General features: G+C 40.9%; 1 protein-coding gene across 9 annotated transcripts in view; it reads right to left on the minus strand.

Moving 5' to 3' along the window:
- TRAPPC9 (trafficking protein particle complex subunit 9) overlaps positions 1-19,117 on the minus strand; it is a 622,816-nt gene that overhangs the window by 246,198 nt on the left and 357,501 nt on the right. For all 9 annotated transcript variants that reach the window (XM_005613305.3, XM_005613304.4, XM_005613301.4 and 6 more), the window contains one exon: positions 10,482-10,624. In XM_005613305.3, coding sequence (XP_005613362.1) covers positions 10,482-10,624 — 143 coding nt within the window. The remainder of the gene's footprint in view (positions 1-10,481; positions 10,625-19,117) is intronic.

Below are 19,117 nucleotides of genomic sequence, written 5' to 3' on the forward strand. Positions count from 1 at the left end.
CATGGTATATCCACACAATGGAAGAGTATGCAATTTGTGAGCAAATAAGGAGGGCTATGTGTACTGAAACAGAAAGATGATCAACATGTGTCTACATATTTTTTAATTTGCAAAAGATTAAGATTTTATTCTAAAAATAACAAATATTGTATATATATTTAGAAGAATAAATAATTCAGAGAAATGTGCATCAAACTATAAATAATAGATGTCTGTATGACATTGCAACACATTCTCATTTTCTACTTAACATATTTCCATAAGGCATAAATTTTGTATAATGTGCTTAAATGACTTTGGCTTTCAGAAAAAATAAGTCGGAGAGAAAACACATTTTTTATATAATCCTTGCTACAACCCTGCAAGGCAAATACTTCCACTAGTACTTTCAGATAAGAAAACGCAGGGCTCAGAGCAGCTAAGAGACGTGCCCAAGCCAGGAACTACATCCATGTCTTCTAATTCTAAATCCTTTCTTCCCACCAGGAAAGCAAGGTATCTTGTCATTCAACAGTCACACACTGTGTCCCTACCATGTGCAGTAATCTTAGCGACTTATTTAAATAGAACAGGAAAACAAAGAGAAAGTCCTGCCTGTCACACATCTACAGAGACTAAGACAACAGGGAGAGACATCAACTGCGCGATCTCACGCTGGCTCTGTGCCGGGCCCTGCTCACAGGGGCTTATCCTAATCCTCACGACAATCCCGTAGGGAGTCCCCTTTTATGGAGATTCCATGTCTTGCCCAAACTGGCAGAGCTGGGACTCCAACGCAAGTCAGTCTGCCCCAAAACCCATTCTCTTCATCCCTCAGCTCTACTGCCTTCCGCTGGTTACCCCGTGGCTCCTCAAAGACCTGGGGGATCACGCAGCCATTATAACACAGGCTGACCAGTTCTCCTTCCTGTGCCTCACCCTCCAGCTATAAAATAGGATGAAAGTAACGCAAGCCAATGCTTCCGAGCACATGACATGTGCCAAGTCCTAGCCCAAGTCTTACACAAGGATGGACGACGAACCTGTTAGGAAGGTGCAGTGAGGGCTCCGTATCACAGATAGGCAGCATAAGCACAGAGAGGTGGTAAAAGGCAGAAAATACTTCATAAGGGGGCAAACGGGTTACAGAGAGAGCAGAGCAACAGTGCCTAGCAACATCTCTAGCACTTAGTGGGTGCATCATAATGATGTAGTTCCTTTTACACATACTGGGACTGCAACTCCAAAAAAATATACATGCAACCAGGAGAAATGAAAAGTGCTGCTATCTTAGCAAATGGGACCCTAGGTTAATTGGTCAGAAATGCTTAGGTGCAAAAGATGAAGCTGCTCTTTGGTGCTGGCTAGGCAGGTAGAGCCAGGTGACATTAAGGCGCATGGCATCAGCAGCCACTGTGGTCCACTCTGATCCTTACCTCGTCTCTCAGCGCACCTCTCCAAGAACCTGCACTCTGGCCCCAAACTTCTCACTGCTCCCTGCACTGAGCCCCCATGCCTGCTCCAGTCACTCCCATCCTATTGGAGGAGAACCATCCTTCTCCCACTTTGCCAAAGAACTCCCAGTGCAGCTCCTGCAACCATCAACGAAATGTACTTGTTCTTTCTTCACAGCTCCCACCACACATCATTCACACCATAGTTGTAATAGTTATTTAACAATCCACTATTCACTGCTTATTTTATGCTAAGCACTTCACTGGGCGCTGCCGATATGTGCTTCCTTTAGAGAGGTGCTAGCAAGGTGGGAGAAAGACCAACAACAGGCCATTAGGATCCACTGAGATGAGTGATATCCTAAGGACATCCATAGGGCCAGCTGCCACAAAGCTGGTGTGTGTTTACATGACTCATGCCTTCAACCCTAGAATGTGGCACACAATTGTTGCATGCACATGCGCACACACACAAGAAAAATGACAACGCCCACTGTTCAATTTTCCACCTTGTGTCAGCACCGTATTAGATGCCTCATATACATCTTTTAAACCTTACCACGACCCTGCAAGACCAACATTCTCTCTATTTTGAGATGAAGGGATAATGATGATTAAAGAAACATGAATGGCTTGCTCAAGACCACAGATCAAATAAGCAGTAGAATCAAACTCTGAAATCAGATACAGGTACAGTTGGTTCTGAATCCTGGTGCTTGTTAAAATTCTAAATGCTTGTTAAATTCAAAACCAATTTAATAAATAAATATAGCAACTTGAAAAAGATCAACCGTGATAAAATCCAACATTAAAATTGCCTTTATTGTGCGTCTGTGAGCACAGGCTCCCCACAGAGCAGAGCTGTCCGACCCCATGGGGGGAAATGGAATTTTTCTAAATGGCCGGGGATAAGCGCTGTGATGTGTCAAGTGGTGTGATTGCTATTAATAATGTAATAACTATTACAGCCTACACCCTGCTCAGAGGAGCGTATTCTTCATATAGCTCAGAGTAGCGATGTATAAGATTGGGTCATTTATCGTTAACAGGCTGGAAAGAAATTGCTCCTTGGAAGAGAGGGAGGCTTGGCATTCAGACAGGGGCGGCGAGGCCCAATCCATTTCAATCTGGTCCCTAACAACATTACCAGCCAGCTTTGTGGAAAAAGTGAATCTTGCAGGTAATTGATCTCCTAAATGAAAGTCAGCTGAGACCTATGTACACCCCTGGGGGAGGAGGTTAAAAAAGCGATGAGAATTCCACCTCCCATCCAGATTGTGCTTTGGCGCTGAGAAAACAACTGTCCCCTCTATTGTTTAATTTGATTCTTTTATCACCCCGATGAGGTGAGCAGAGCCAAGGTGACCACTCTAGTCAGGGACGAGAAGGCTGAAGCCAGGAGAGATAAAGAGGCTTCTAAAGACACAGCGGGGTAAGAAGCAGAATGAAAACTGGAACCCAGGTCTCTGGACCCCCAGTTCAGAGGACATGCAGCAGAAAGCATGGGTTTTGGTGCCAACAAGGCCATAATTCAAACTGCATCTCTTCCACTCATTAAAGTGTGCAACGCAGGATGAGTTATGTACCATCTCTAATATAATGCCAACTTCAACGGGTCCTCTGGAATTTAAATGGGATGCTGAACACAACAGACCTCGGACACTCCCTAGAACAGGGTAGGCCCTGAATAAATAGGATTTCCCTTCCCCTGTTCTCTGCTAGAACATTACCATTAAAATTTACCAGTGAGGGGCTGGCCAAGTGGTTAAGCTCACGCGCTCCACTTCAGTGGCCTGGGGTTTGCTGGTTCAGATCCTGGGTGCAGACCTACATACCACTCATGAGGTCATGCTGTGGTGGCATCCCACACAGAAGAGCTAGAATGATTCACAACTAGGATATACAACTATGTACCAGGGCTTTGGGGAGAAAAAAAAAGAGAAAAATTGCCAACAGATGTTTGCTCAGGGCTAACCTTCCTCACAAAAAAAAAAGTTACCAATGAGAAAAAATGCTGAAATTATCAATATTAATGAGAGGAGCAGGTACACAAACTACCCCAGGAGGAAATGACTTAATATCCGTTTGTAATTTTTAGAAAGTCATTCCTTTTACACAAAAGGACACCTGAACACATACAGTCTTGGTATTCTACATCTCGTCGTTCAATCATTCCTTAAGTCCTCACATGGCCCGACTGTGGGCCAAGGATGCTAGGCCTTGAGGCACTAAGATCAACAACCCGGCTCCTGACCGCACAGAGCTAAGAATCTAGGGAGGGAAACAGACGCACAAGTTAGCCACACTCCCGCATTCCTCTCAGTGAATGGGTGGTGAAATCCTACTCATTTTTCAAGAATTAGGACAATGTTTCATTTTCTATGATGCCTTCCCAGACTTCTCCCATAAAAATCAGGTGCTCTCTCTAAATGTAAGTATATTTTTGCATGGCAGCAACAAAATTTTAAAGTCAAGGTATAATTCAGATACAGTGAAATACACATACTGAATTATACAGTTTGACACATTTTCACATTTGTCTGCAACACCGTACCTCACGCCCATCAAGACAGACATTTCATCACCTCAGAAAGATGCTCTCTTCCTTCCAGGGTGACAACTGTTCGGGTTTGCCTGAGACTCAGGGCTCTGCCAGGGCGAGGACATTTCAGAGCTAAAACCTAGAGAGTCCCAGGCACACTGGGACAGGGGGTAACCTAATCCCCTTAGGTCAGGCCCTGCCCCACCCAACCTCAACCCATAGCCAAGGACTGTTCAGACTTGTTTTATCACAGAATAGATTCTCCTGTTCTAGAAATTGGTACAAGTGGAGTCACACACTATCTCTACTTTTGTGACTAGATTCCTTTGATCAATATGATTTTGCACTTATTCCATGTTGTGTACATACCAGTAGTTCACTGTATTTCTGAGTAATATTCCCCTGTACAGGCATTTGGAGTTGTTTCCGGTTTGGAGTTACTATGAATAAAGCTGTTATGAAAATTCTTGCAGGAGTCTTTTTGGGGAAATGAATTTTTCTTTCTCTTGAGTAGGGTCACTGGGGAGGGAGATGTTAAAATTCATGAGAAACTGCCTGACCAATTTCTAAAATGGTTGTACCATTTTGCACTCCCAAAAGCAATTGATGGGAGTTCCAGGTGTTTCACACTCAGTTACTGTCGTTGGGGGTTGACAGTCTTCTCTAATTTCAGCCACTCTAGAGGGCATCCAGTGGCATGTCATTGTGGTTTTAATTTGCAGGTCCCTAATGATTAACAATGGGGAGCACTTCCAGGCAATTCCAGGCCGTTTGTAACCCTTCCTTTGTGAACTGTCTATTCACCTCTCCTGACCATTTTTTTAATTTCATTGTTTGTCTCTTCTCTATTTATTTTTAGGTTTCATTATACAGATTGGAGACAAGATCTTGGTTGCATAAATGTATTGAAAATATTTCCTCCCAGTGTGTGGCTTGATTTTTGATGAGCTGAGGCTTTTAATTTTGATAAAATCCATCTTATCAACTTTTTCTGTATGGTTAGTAGTTTCCGACCCCATCTGAGAAATCTTTGCCCCAAAGTTACAAAACTACCCTGCTACTTTTTCTTTGAGGAAATTTATGGTTAAAGTTTTCACACCTTGTTAAAAATCAACTGATCAAATGTGAGAGACTCTCTCTCTACAACATTATGGTCCACTGATCTCTATCTTTGCAAAACGCATATTCTCTTGATTACTGTAATTTTACATTGTCTTAAAATCATACAGCCTAAGTGCTCCAATTTAGTTTTTTTTTTATCAAGCTATTTGCCTATTCTATTGGCAACAGTCTATTTCACTTGGAAATAATTTTAGAAACACCTTGCCAATTTCCACCACCCCAACAAAAGAAATCCTGCTGAGATTTTGATTTGGATTGCATGGAATATACAATCAAAGTTGAGAAAAAATTGTATCTTAGCAATAACTGACTCTTCCAATCAATAATCGTGGTATATCTCTCCAATTATTTGTCTTTTTAAATTTCCCTTAGCCACGCCTTGTCACTTTCAAGGTAGACTCATATTTTTAAAAATTTATCCCTTAGTGTTGTTTTTTATCATAATGCATGTATGATTTTCAAAATTTCATTTTCAAATTATTAGTTGCTAATACATAAAAATACAACTGATTTCTGAATATTAACATGGTATCCTGTAATCTTGCTAACTTGACTTATTCTAATAAATTTTGGAGGGTAATAGATCTCTTAGAATATTTATGCATATGATCACATGTATCATGCAAGGACATGTGAATAACAATAACTGTATTTCACTTCAAAAATTTTTATAGCTTTAATTCTTTTCTAATCTTATTGCTCTGATTAGGACCAGGAGGAAAATAATGAATACAGTGGTAAGAGCAGACCTACTTGCCTTGTTCCTGATCTTAGAGAAAAAGTGCTCAGTCTTTCACTGTAAAATATAATGTTAATTAAATCACTATAGGGTTTCTGCAGATGTCCTTTATCAGGATGTGGAAGTTCTCCTCTTCTAATCCTAGTTTACTGAGAGTTTCTATCATAAGTCAGTGTTGAATTTTGTCAAATGATTTTTCTTCATTGACTAACATGACCTTATGATTTTCCTCCTTTATTTTGCTAATGTGGTAAACTCTGCTGACTGATTTTTCAATGGTAAAACAACTTTGCGTTGCTGGGTTAAACCTAAATTGGTCATGTTACATTATCCCTTTTATATATTGCTGAAGTTGATTTGTTAATATTTTGTTTTGAATTTTTACAATTACATACATGAGGATACTGGTCTCCAGTTTGATTTTCTCATAACATCTTTGTCTGGATTTGGCATCAGGGTGAAGCTAGAGTCATAAAATGGGAGTCAGAAGTATTCCCTCCTTCTCTATTTTCTGGAAGAGATTTTATAAAAGTGTTATTATTTCTTTCTTAAAAGCTTTAGGAGGCGCCGGCCTGGTGGTACAGTGGTTAAGTTTGCATGTTCCACTTTGCCAGCCCAGGGTTCACCAGTTTGGATCCCAGGTGTGGACATGGCACTGCTTGGCAAAAAGCCATGCTGTGGTAGGCATCCCACATATAAAATAGAGGAAGATGGGCATGGATGTTAGCTCAGGGACAGTCTTCCTCAGCAAAAAGAGGAGGATTTGCAGTAGTCAGCTCAGGGCTAATCTTCCTCAAAAAAAAAAAAAGCTTTAGGAATTTCACAGTGAAGCCATCTGAGCCTAAAGTTTGCTTTGTGAGGAATTTTAAATTAAGACTTTAAATTCTTTAACTCATGTATGACTATCCCAGAGATTCTATTTCTTCTTGTGTCAATTTTAGTAATTTGTGTCTTTCAAAATGTTTTTCCATTTGTCAAATTTATTGGAATATGATTTTTCATAATATACTCATTATTCTTTTAATGTCTGCAGAATCTATAGTTATGTCCTTATATCATTCTCACTATTGGTAATTCATGTTTTCTCTTTTTTAAATTTTTATTATCCTGGCTATAGTTTATAAATTTTATCAATTTTTTCAAAGAACTAACTTGGTTTCATTGACTTATATTCTTTTTCCATTTTCTATTTCATTGATACCCACTCTTTACTATTATTTTTTTACTTCTGTTTATTCTGGGTACATTTTGCTCTTTTTTATCTAATGTGGACACTTACATCACTGATTTTAAACCATTCAACTTTTCTAATATAAACACTTACTGTTCTATAAACATCAGTTAGTTGGAGTTGTTTACTAGAACTGTGCAAGTTTTCTCTATTTTTACTAATTTTATGTCTGCTTGTTCTAACAAACACTGAAAGATAAGTGTTGAAATATCCAACTATAATTGTGGTGTTGTCCACTTCTCCCTTCAGATGTCAGTTTTTTTTTGAAGTTATATTTTTAAGTGCATTTGCATTTAAGGTTGTCAGGTACTCTTGATGACTTGACCTTTCTATAATTACAAATTATCCTTTCTCTTTTTCTCCTGAAAATCCACATGTTTGATATTTATATCCATCCCAATTTTCTTATGATCAGTGTTTGTGCTTTTGAACTGTGCATATTTAACGTGAGTTTCTTGTAGAAAACATATAGGTGGTTCTAGCTTAATTTCCACTTTTAACTGCAGTGTTTAGTCCGTTTACATTTAGTGTAATTCTTGATACACTGGGTTTCATTCTACCACACTGCTATATGTTTCCTATTTGACTATATCTTCCTGGTTCTTTTCTCCTCCTTTCTTGCCATCTCTTCCCCCTTCTTGGGTTAAGTACTTTTTTAGTATTCCATTTTCTCTCTTCTGGCTTATTATCCATACCTTAAGTGGTTGCTCCATGATATGTATCCTTAACTTATCACATTCTAACTTCAAATAACATGATAACACTTTGCACATGAGAACTTTCATTTCCCCTCTCCTCTGTTTCTCTTCCAGTTCTTTGTACTACTTTTTCTGTTACATATTTTACTTCAGTATATGATATAAACAACAAAGTTAATGCTATTATTTCTTCTTTAAATAGTCAATAAGTCTTTTAAAGAAATTAAGAAGTTAGAGGAAGAAACTTTTAAATTTATTAACTTATTTATTATTTCTGGGATTCATCATCCCTTAATGTAGATCCAAGTTTCCATTTGGTATTATTTCTGCCTGATGAGCTTTTATCAGGCTGATGAAACACAAGGACTGTGCTCTGTCCATCTCTTACCCCAGTGAGAGCTTCATATAGCTGGAGGTGTTAGTCTGGTAAGAGCTTTCCTAAAAGTACGAAGTACAAAGGAAGCCACACAAAGACCAACCCACTCTGCCTAGTCATGTTCAAGAAAATGTTACAAAGATGGTAATGTAGATCATCAATGGCAAACAGACATTTTCTAAAAGGCGAAGGAAGGGGTGACAGTCTAAGAAAAAGAACAGTTTCAGAAAAAGATGTATGCAAGGCACGTTGGAGTAAACTGTCCTGACATATCCTAGTGATGGGGAGAAGCAAAGTGTCTTTCACAGGAAGTATGGAGGACTCAAGGGCAAACGGAGCTGAAGAGGAAGGTCTACGTCAAATACTGAAGTGTCTCAACATCACAGTAAGGACTCTGCACTTTATCAAATAAGCACTGGGAAAGTCTTCAAGCCAGACAGTGACGTGGCAACACTGGCAGTTACAGGATGCTGCAGGAGCAAGACTGGAGGCAGGGGACCGAGCAAGTAACTATTTCTAGAGTCCCAAGGAAAGATGACAAAGACGTGCAGTGGAATGCAGAGGGCGATCAGGAGACATTTGAGAGGTTCAATCCACAGGATGTGGAGATCAACTCGACTCAGCAGGAATGGAAAGGGAGAATCAGAAGAAACCAAATCTCAATCCCAAGAGCAGGAGAAAGAAACACATAGGCCCAAAGAAAAGAGAGTGAGGGCAACAGGTTGGGTGCCCAGGAGCCAAACAGCACTTGAGCTAACCACAAGCTCTTCCAGCGTGTGTTTGCAGTGTGCCACAAGGCAGCATTTCTCTCATCTGAAATTGTCCCTTAGAACTGCAGGAGCCATAGCATGGAAGCCAACAGGGAAAAACCCAACTCACTGACAACCTGTGCTGCTTCTAAGAACTATTGATATGAGCGATGGCAGCAGGAGACTGGGGGATGAGAAAGAAACACACACCAGGTTTATGATGGAGTGGACCTTATGCACAGAGAGGCCTGAAACGCTCTAATAGTGTCTGGCAGCAGTCCTGGCCAAAGCTTCCCCAGGCGCAAGTGCTGTGATGCTTTATACAGATTCAAAACAGAGGCAAATCTTGGCAAGAAAGATCATTACTCCGCAAATTGAAAAAGTGATAGATGATGAAATGTGATGCTAAAAAGCCCAACCTAAGCCATTAATTCTTGCTGAAGCCATTCCCCAATAGCTGGTCAGAAAAATAGTCTTTCCTATACACTAAAACTATACTTACTATTTGAGGCTGTATCACTTTTAAGGGAGTTTTACATCAACATTAACATGGGCAAAAACATCCCTCTACTTCACTCTGGAACACACACCTCAGGGTGGAGGGGAGGGGGACGCTGCATGTGATCTTCTCTCCCCCATGTTCAAGGCTATACAGGTAGGTGTTAGTCATCACTGCTGCCTTAACTCTACTAAAAACAAAGGATACAACCTACTCCCTCTTACCTCAAAATGTAAGGCTCCACTAGACATGAAAATATGGAAGTGCTCAGCGGTGATCGGCATCCGCTTTCCAAAGGCTACTCGCCACCTGGGGCAGGAATCTCAGAGACAGAGTCTCCATTTGGCTGGAGCTCCACCCAGTACTTTCAGGCCCCACTCCTCCCATTTCACCATAGCTCAGACTTTAGGATCACAAATTGTCATTCTCTCACCTTACAGAATACCCCTTCTAGTATCTCTGGCCACTTCTGGGTTTGAAGTAGACATACTATCTGATTTCTTCCTCTTTGAAGGAAGACTAGGCCCGGAGAAGTAAACAGGAGTGAAAGCCTCTGTGCAAGAAGCGTTCTCTGGGCAGAAATGACCCAATGCCTCAGATGGCTTGGAGCCCCATGAAGTGGGGGTGCTGAGATGCTGGACAGCCTGGCCCTAAACACAAAGTCTTACTAGGATGCCAGAAGTGACATAAAAAGAGATGTTAGACTCCTCCAGGAGTCTCCAAGACATGTGGCTATCTGCGGAGCTGCCTGCTAACAGAAGAGCTGAACCAGACTGGAGCCAGGACCAGGCTCAGGGCAATGAGCAGGAAACATGTCCCAGAAAATAATGACCACAAACAAGCATGGTGCAATGTTAACATTATCATTATAGCACATTATGAGGTGTAAACATCCATTCACTCATAACTAACTGAAGAGGCATTTGCATACACTGCCTGTTTTTCTGATGGAGGATCTAAGTCCCGGGGAGGCTAAGCAACAATAGCTTGGATCTGACGGGAGGTGGGACCAAGATGAATACCAAGATCAGAATCCCAAAAGCAGTGCTGTCAGACTAGAACAAGGTGATCATAAAGCAGAGAGCCGTTTACCTGGTTGCAGGCAGAGTACTGACTCGGGTGAAGAACACAGATGGCTCAACTTCTACATGCAGCCCCAGGGAGAGGTTCCTGTAATATCCTTCAACATGGCCCGGGCCTCCAGAGTATTTGAAATTCAGGATAGCTTCCAGGGTCTAAAAAGATGTAAAAAATGGTAAGTTAGTACTCCCTAAGCTGATCAGCGTTCCCCCGGGAGGCAGGCTTCACTTAGCTAAGGCTGAAGATAACCCCAACTGGTAAAGTTATTAGTACTGGGCAACTCTCACCTAGAGTTGACACCTGACACCATCTTTCCTATGATGGCCCGTGTCTACACCAAGGATTCTCAGCCCGGATATGCAAGTGGAAAGATGCTCTAAAATAATTCTGTGGTTGGGTACAGCATTTTAGAGAGAAAAACTCATTTCGATCAGCATCATTTAAACACACATATCAGGTTGGGGGGTGGGTACTTCCATCAAGGAGGTAGAGCGTGACTCCCAGGCTAACAGTGAGTAAAGCCGACAAGCTACAAATTCATGATGCCTCCTTGAACTCGTTGGGAGAAAAGTCATAGGGCAACCACAGAGCCAGAAGGCCAAAGAGGGAGAAGCCATTCCAGGAGGGACAGTGTGGGGACACGGTCTCACCAGGGGCAGAGCCAGCTACCATACAAGCTGGCTGGAAGGAATCAGCTCAGATGTTAACGAGTTGCTGAAGGCTGTAGGGGCTCCAATGATAGTGAAGACCTCCCAGAAGCCCAGACACGAGGGCAGTTCCCACCCACCCCAGGCTCTTCTCCATAGACCTCCTTGGGTGCTCACAGAAGAACTGGTAGTGAGACAGGGGAACCGAAAGAGCCCCCCTTGGTGGTGCAGGTGTGGAGGAGGGGGTTGGCTGCTGCCAGGAAAGGCAAGAAACGGAAAACTCAGCTCCAACCCCCACCCCCATCTCACCCCCATCCAGACCCTTCTCTCCTCTGAAGAAAAATCTTAAGCTTCTAGGGGAAGTGTGGCAAACAACAAGGGCACAAAGGCAGGAGTAAATATCCATTCTAGTAGGGGAAGGGCAGAAGCTGCTGGGAGGGCAAGGAGCCAGTCTGGAGCTAGGATCCCATACCAATGCCATCAGAGGTCTCCTACCTCTGGGCAGGGGCCAGAAACCCGCTCATACACAACAACCACCATGATAATAGCTAGAGATTAGCTGGTATGGGGAGGAGGAACAGGAATGCCAAGAGAGCCCCACCCACAAGCCCCAGGTGCACAGTGTAGCACAAGGACAAAAGAGAAACCTCATCTGCTCCCGCCACAAACCTGGCAGGCACCCTGTAAGAAGCACCCTTGAGGGAGGAACAATGGTGTGGAGAGCCCCCACCCTTGATGCTGGCAGGGAGGGAGGGCTGAGTATGGAGGGGACCATTACGGGAAACCCCCTGGCATCTCAGCAGCCCCTACTTTCTTCTCCTCCCCCTAGCACAATCTGGAGCCTGTGGTGCACCAAAAGCATCTATAGCAACAACAAATCTCAAACCCAGCTCAACTCCTCACTAGAATGACTCAACCTTTCACAGCAAGGTCCTCGAACAGGCGTCAGCAAGATATGACCCATGGGCCAAATCTGGCCCACAGCCTGGTTTTGTATGCCCTGAGAACTGAGAACAGTTTTTACATTTTTTAAAGGTTATAAAACAAAACAAAGCAACAAAACCAAATAAGAATATGGAACAGAGACCATATGTGGCCCAAAAAGCTAAAAAACTTACTGTATGGTCTTTACATGAAAAGTTTGCCAATAAAACTCAAAGAAGAAAATGGAGGAGTCAATCTCCGTGACTATGGATTAGGAATGGCTTCCTAGATCTGACACCCAAAGCACAAGCAACAAGAGACAAAGGCTGGTATCCAGGAAACCCAAGGAGGGCAGAGCTCTGGGAAGAAAGACCAGCATGCCCACTGCCTCAGCCAAGCCATGGGACAAAGGGTCTGAGAAAGTGTCCACTGCATTTGGCAATTAACTAGTCACTAACGACCCTGGTAGCATCTTCCAGAAAAGCAGCGGCGAGAGTGGGAGCCAGAGCACACTGTGTGAGCACAGACACCAGGTCTGGCACAGACAATGCCCACGGGGCCTCACTGGTTTCTCCCCATGCAATGTCACAACCGGACAGCGCGAGGCAATGTGGCTTAGAAAAGGAAGAAATCAGAAATGGAGTTCAGTGCCATTTCTTTTATTTTTTATACTTTTTATCATAATAACATAAACATAAAAGTTACCATTTTAATATGTACAGTTCTGGAGCATTAAGTACATTCACACTGTTGTGCAACCATCGTCACTCTCCATCTCTAGAACTTTATCTTCCCAAACTGAAACTCTGTACCCATTAAACTCTAACTCCTCATTTCCTCTCCCCCGGCCCTTGGCAATCACCATTCTACTCTCTGTCTGTGAATTTGACTGCTCAAGAGACCTCACATAGCCAGTCCTAGTGGTCTAGTGGTTAAGATTCAGCACTCACTGCCACAGCCCAGGATTGTTTCCCAGTGAGGGAACCATACCACTCAACTGTTGGTTGTCATACCATGGCGGCTACATGTTGCTATGATGCTGAAAGCTATGCCACCAGTATTTCAAATACCAGCCCAGTCACCCACAGTGGACAGGTTTCAGTGGCGCTTCCAGACTAAGACAGACTAGGGTCACTAGGAGTCAAAATCAACTTGATAGCACTAACAACAAGGGATCTCATACAAGGCGACTCAAAGTTTTTGTCCTTTTGTGACTGGCTTTTTTCACTTAGCATAATGTCTTCAAGGCTCATCCATGTTGTGGCATGTGACTTCCTTCTTAAGGCTGAATAATATTCCATTGTGTATATATAGACCACATTTTGTTCATCCATTCACCTGTCAATAACATTTAAGTTGCTTCCACCTTTTGGCTATTGTGAATAATGCTGCTATGAACAAGGGTGTACTAAGATCTGTTCCAAGACCTTGCATTCAATTCTTTTGGGTATACATTTACTTTTACATATTTATTTTTTTTAGTAATCATCATACCATTTTCCACCATGGCTGATCATTTTATATTCCCAAGAACAGTGCAGAAGTGTTCCAATTTCTCCACATCCTTGTCACCATTTGTTATTTTCTGTTTTGAGGGGGATCTTTCTTGTTTTTTGGTCTTTTATAATGGCCCTCCTAGTGGGTGTGAAGTGGTGTCTCATTTTGGCTTTGATTTGCATTTTCCTGATGACTAGGGATACTGAGCATCAAAATGTCTGTTCAAGTCCTCCAGTCCATTTTAAAAGCTCAATTCCCACCACTCCTCAAGGTGTCTTCCACACCTACATGTTCACAGGTCCCCTTCAACTTTTATACTAGCAGAAATCACCTTCACTGATTCCCTCCACCAACATAAATGCTACTTCTCCTTCACGGCCCAGATAAAGCCACACCTTCTCCAAGAAGACTTTTGGACCTCCTCACTTAAAAATGGCTCAATAAAATACAGAATTTTTTTAATACTCAAGGATCATAGTTTGGACTCACCAAAACCCCAAAACTCTTTTCCCATAGCATAAAGCACTGTCCCATCATCTCAAAGGATTGCTGGTTTCTTGTGAATATGTCTTATACTTTTTGAAAACCCCCTTGTCATCAGCAGAAGGCGAGACCCCACATACACACATCCCAATAAGCCTTTCTATGACGACCTTCTAAATCCAACTGACTTTCATTTGTTTGGTCTATTCTTTCATCCACCTTTTCAAATGCCTCCTGGGTACTTTCTGAGTGCCAGGCTCTGTGCTTAGAAGAGGATAAATAAGGTCCCTGATCTCAGAAAGCTCAGTAAACATTGAGGGAATGAATGTCTAAATAAATTAACCAATAAACAAGTGAAGCGAGCTCATCACCCAACACACATATGGCAGCTTCCTCAAATTGCAGGCGTGGTGGTCAAGGAAACAGCCAGATTCTCAATAAGGGCCTTGAAAAGCCAAAATCCGTAAAGTAATAAAAAATGCCATACTGGCTTTTCTGCTTAAGGTAAACTTAAAGTTGCCTCCAGGGAGTGATGTAGCATAAATCACCTGAGAACTGAGCAAAAAATACACAGAGATAGACAGCTGTCAAAAGCACCACATAACAAGGAGGAAAGAGTCTGTGTTTCCAGTTTCTTGAAACTGGCTCTTTCTTTACTCTGAAGAGAACCAAGGAGAAGATATAATTATGGGGGAAAATATCTAATTTATGAAAATCGAGTAAAGAAAAGGCTCTGTGAAATTATTGAGTATTACTGCCCTTCTTTTTTGATTAAAAAAAGAAACAAAAGCCTCCTCAGCCCAATAAAAGTAGAATATTTTAATAAAATCATAAAATGGGTTGGTAAGACAAAAGATGTGGGACATTCAAGGTTTTTCCAATCACAATGCAACAAGAAGCAATGCACTTCTCTTGCACTGGCACTTTTATGCCAGTGTGAGAAGCAATGCACTTCTTTGTACTCCTTGCTTTGAGAGAAGACTATTCCAAGAATCATAAGGGGCAAGGAACTACAGAAAAAAATATTTTCTAGTCATACTAAAACTTATTATTCAAGTTAAAATGAAAGGTCTTTCAATGTCTATCTTTTATTGACCAACTACCAAGTGCCAAATGCTCTAAGTGATCCACACACATTGACTCTAATGCTCTTAAGAGCTCTACAAGGAAAGCCCTGTTTTCATAAAGAAGGCTCATAGCAGTTAGCTGACTGGCCTAGGCCACACACCCAGGAAGTAGCACATCCAGGATTTGAATGCAGAGCTACATGGCTGCACAGCCCACTCTCTTGCCATGTATGCAAACTGCTTAGAATAGCATTCATTCATCCATCTAATCATTTACTCACTGACCCAGGATGAATGTCTGCCACATGTAAGGGACTATGGCAGAAGACACGGTGCCAGCCCTGGGGACTCCGGTCTAATCAAAGACACAAGCCCAGAGACATTGAAGATAAACTGTGATATGTTATATCATAGAGAAGTGTCCTAGGATACATAAGGATACAGGAAAGAAAGGACTATGCGTGCCTGGTGGGCAGGAGTTGGATAGGAAGGGACAGCAACCTGGCAAGGAAGACAGGATTAGGCAATTATTAAACTGAAAATGGACAAATAATAGAGAAAAGTCAATTAAACTAAAACCTAGTTATTGAAAATATCAATAAAATTGACAATCCTCCAAGTTAGGCTGACCAAGGACAAAAGAGAGAAACTAATTACCAATATCAAGAATGAAAATGAGTATCAGTACAGATCCTACACACATTAAAAGGATAGTAAAGGAATAGTGTAAACAATTTAGTGCCAGTAGATTCACCAACTTAGATAAAATGGACACATTACCAAACAGAGCCAAGAAGAAACAGAAAACCTGAAGAGCCACATGTCAGTTGAAGACATTGGATTCACAACTGAAGACACTCTCCTAAAAGAAGTCCCAAGCTCAGATGGTTTCCCAGTTGAATTGTATCAAACCTTTATGTTAGAGACAATATCAATTTTACACATATATCTTCAAAAAATAAAGAAAGGAAGAAAACATCTCCATTTTTCCCCTGAGGCCAATATAACCCAAATACCAAAATCAGTGAGTTTACATGGAAAAAAACCACAGGCCTATATCCCTCATTTAGATGTAAAAACCCTTAACAAAATATTACTGAATCAAACTCAGTAATATATAAAATGGGTAATACGTTATGACCAAGTAAGTTTATCTCAACAATGCAAGGTTAGTTTAACATCAGAATAATAATTAACACTTAAGAGACAAGTAAAGAAAAGCCATATGATCTTCTCAATACGTTCAGAAAACACAACTGACAAAATTCAAAACCAATGTATGATTTTTAATAAAAATCTCAGCAAACTAGGTATAGAAAGGAATACCCTCACTCTACAAAGAGCACCCATGAAAAACTCACAGTTAAAACCATACTTAATGGTAAACTGAAGGTTTTGTCCCTAAAATCCAGAATAAGGTAAGGATGTAGCTGTCACTACTGCTATCAACATTGTACTTGCGATCCTGGCAAGCTCAATAAGGCAAGAAAAAGAAATTAAAGGCATACATGTTGGAAAGGAAGAAGTAAAACTGTTCTCAGACAACACAATCATGTACCAAAAAAAAAAAATCCTAAGGAATCTACTAGAATTCTCAGAAATTGCTCATGGTAAGGTAAAATAGTATAATTGCTTTTGGAACAACTATGCAGTTCCTTATAAACATAGAATTAACATATTATTAAGCAATGAAACTCCTACCAAGAAAAATAAAAACATATCTACACAAAGACATGTATGTAAATGTCCACAGCAACTTTATTCATAATTATCCCAAATGCGAAATAACCTCAATGTACAACAAGAGGTAGGTGACTAGATAAATTGTAGTATATCCATAAAATGGAATACTACTCAGCAACAAAATGAAACAAACTACTGATACACACAACATGAAAGAATCTAAAAAACATCATCCTAAGTGAAAGAGGCAGTCTATACCATACGTTTGTATGTATATGAGATGCTAGAAATGCTTAGGCTTTAGTGACAGAAAGCAGATCAGTAGTTGCCTGGGGTTGGGGCAAGAAAGGATTGACTGCAAAGGGGTCAGGGAAGCTTTTAGGGGTAATGAGAATATTCTACATCTTGATGGTGATAGGGGTTACATGAGGGTATACATTTGTCATAACTCATCAAACTGTATAGTTAATATGGCTTTATTTTATAAAATGAAAATTACACTCAATAAACTTGATTTCAGAAATGGATCCTGACCATTAATGGGCACGCAATCACTTGCAAACATTAAAACAAACAAACTTCCAGAGCCAGCTCGGTGGCATAGTGGTTAAGTTCACGCTCTCCACTTCGGTAGCCAGGAGTTCACCAGTGTGGATCCTGCTCACAGACCCAGCGCTGCTAGTCAAGCCATACTGAGGTGGCATCCCACATAGAAGAACTAGAAGGACCTACCACTAGGATATGCAACTATATACTGGGGCTTTGGGGAGGAAGAAAAAAAGAGGAAGATTGGCAATAGATGTTAGCTCAGGGCCATTCTTCCTCATACACACACAAAAACGTCTTAAAAAAACAAACAAAACCCTCCAAGTGGAGCCTCAGGATTCCCAAGTTCTGCAACAGAAGTCATGAAAGGGCGATTATGATTTACTATAATCAAAACTTCCCATGACCTTGGGAAAGTCATGTCCCTTCTCTGGCTATCAATATCCTCATTTGTAGAATCAGAGTTGTGCCAGATATTGCTTGAGGTTCTTACCATTTCTTATATGAACTGTTATTGTTCATTCTGTATTACAAATCTAATGTTCCATGATTTCTAATCTAACTAAGGTTATTGCGAGAGAAAAACAATCACCGTTGTACAGTATCCTAACTAATTTATATGTTTAAGAAATAGATCCCTAATTTTTGAAGACCCCAATTGGACCTGTCACCACAGATATCCTTCTCCTCTATTTCTATGATATGACATAAGATTAATAGCTGTGATGTGATTCACGTAAGTGAAAAGTTTGGGACCAGAGGTCCCAGCTGGGGCTCATTCCCAAGAGACCAGCCCTACAGTTCACTTAAGGTCAATGAAACCCACAAATGAAAGCCTTGACATTACTTTCCAGGTAATTAGCACTTTGGGCCAAAGTCTTTCTTCAGTGTTAATTATGCCTTAAAGATATCAAGCGACTACAGATTAAATGGCACATCCATAATAATGCCAGAATGGGTCTGAGCAACACCAGCCATCAAAACAGCTCCTGCTCAAAAGGCCCAGAAGTCCCTGTCCCTGAGAAGGGGTAGAACACTAGGTGCAGGTGGAGGTGGGATGTGTATGGGGACTATTAAAAGACCAAGCCAAAAGTGTGATTTTTTTGTACCAAGAACAGCAGCCATTTTCACATCTTTTTGGGGGAAGTACGTGTTTATATCATTTGACCATTTTTTTTACTGACCTGTCAGTCTTTTTTCTTCCAGATTTCTAGGAGGTTTACATATTAAGGAAGTTACTCCTTGCCTGTGATATAAATTGCAAATGTTTTTCACAGTTGGACACTGTCTTTGGTTTTATGATGCCTTTTGCCTTGTGGAAATTTTTAATTTTCATCTAGCTAATGCATCAATCTTTTATGCGTTTTGCACTATTTTTTATGGTTCTCGAATCATGGTTAGAAACAACCTCCACACTCCAAAGTCATAAAATATAATTCTTCCCTGTTTTCTTCTACTACTTTAAAATTTAACTTTTATATTATCTCAAATTGACAGAAAAGTTGAAAGTACAAAAAACCTTCCCGTAACCCAATTCAAAAACTGTTCACATTCTTTCCCATTATTTTATAATTCTCTAAGTCTCTCTTTGAGATAAGCATAGCTATAGATGATATAGATAGATATGATAAGATGGTGTCTGCAAGGTCTCTCCATTGTTTAGCTATTTTTCTCTTAGTAATCAATAAGTAATTTGTGTGGAGATTCTTTGAGAATGGGTAAATACTCTATTTCTCATTAAATTTTCCCCCACTAGCTTTAGCATTCAATGATAATTTTCTAACAATATCATTCATTCCAT

Source organism: Equus caballus, chromosome 9, assembly GCF_041296265.1.
Source record: "Equus caballus isolate H_3958 breed thoroughbred chromosome 9, TB-T2T, whole genome shotgun sequence".
NCBI lineage: Eukaryota > Metazoa > Chordata > Mammalia > Perissodactyla > Equidae > Equus > Equus caballus.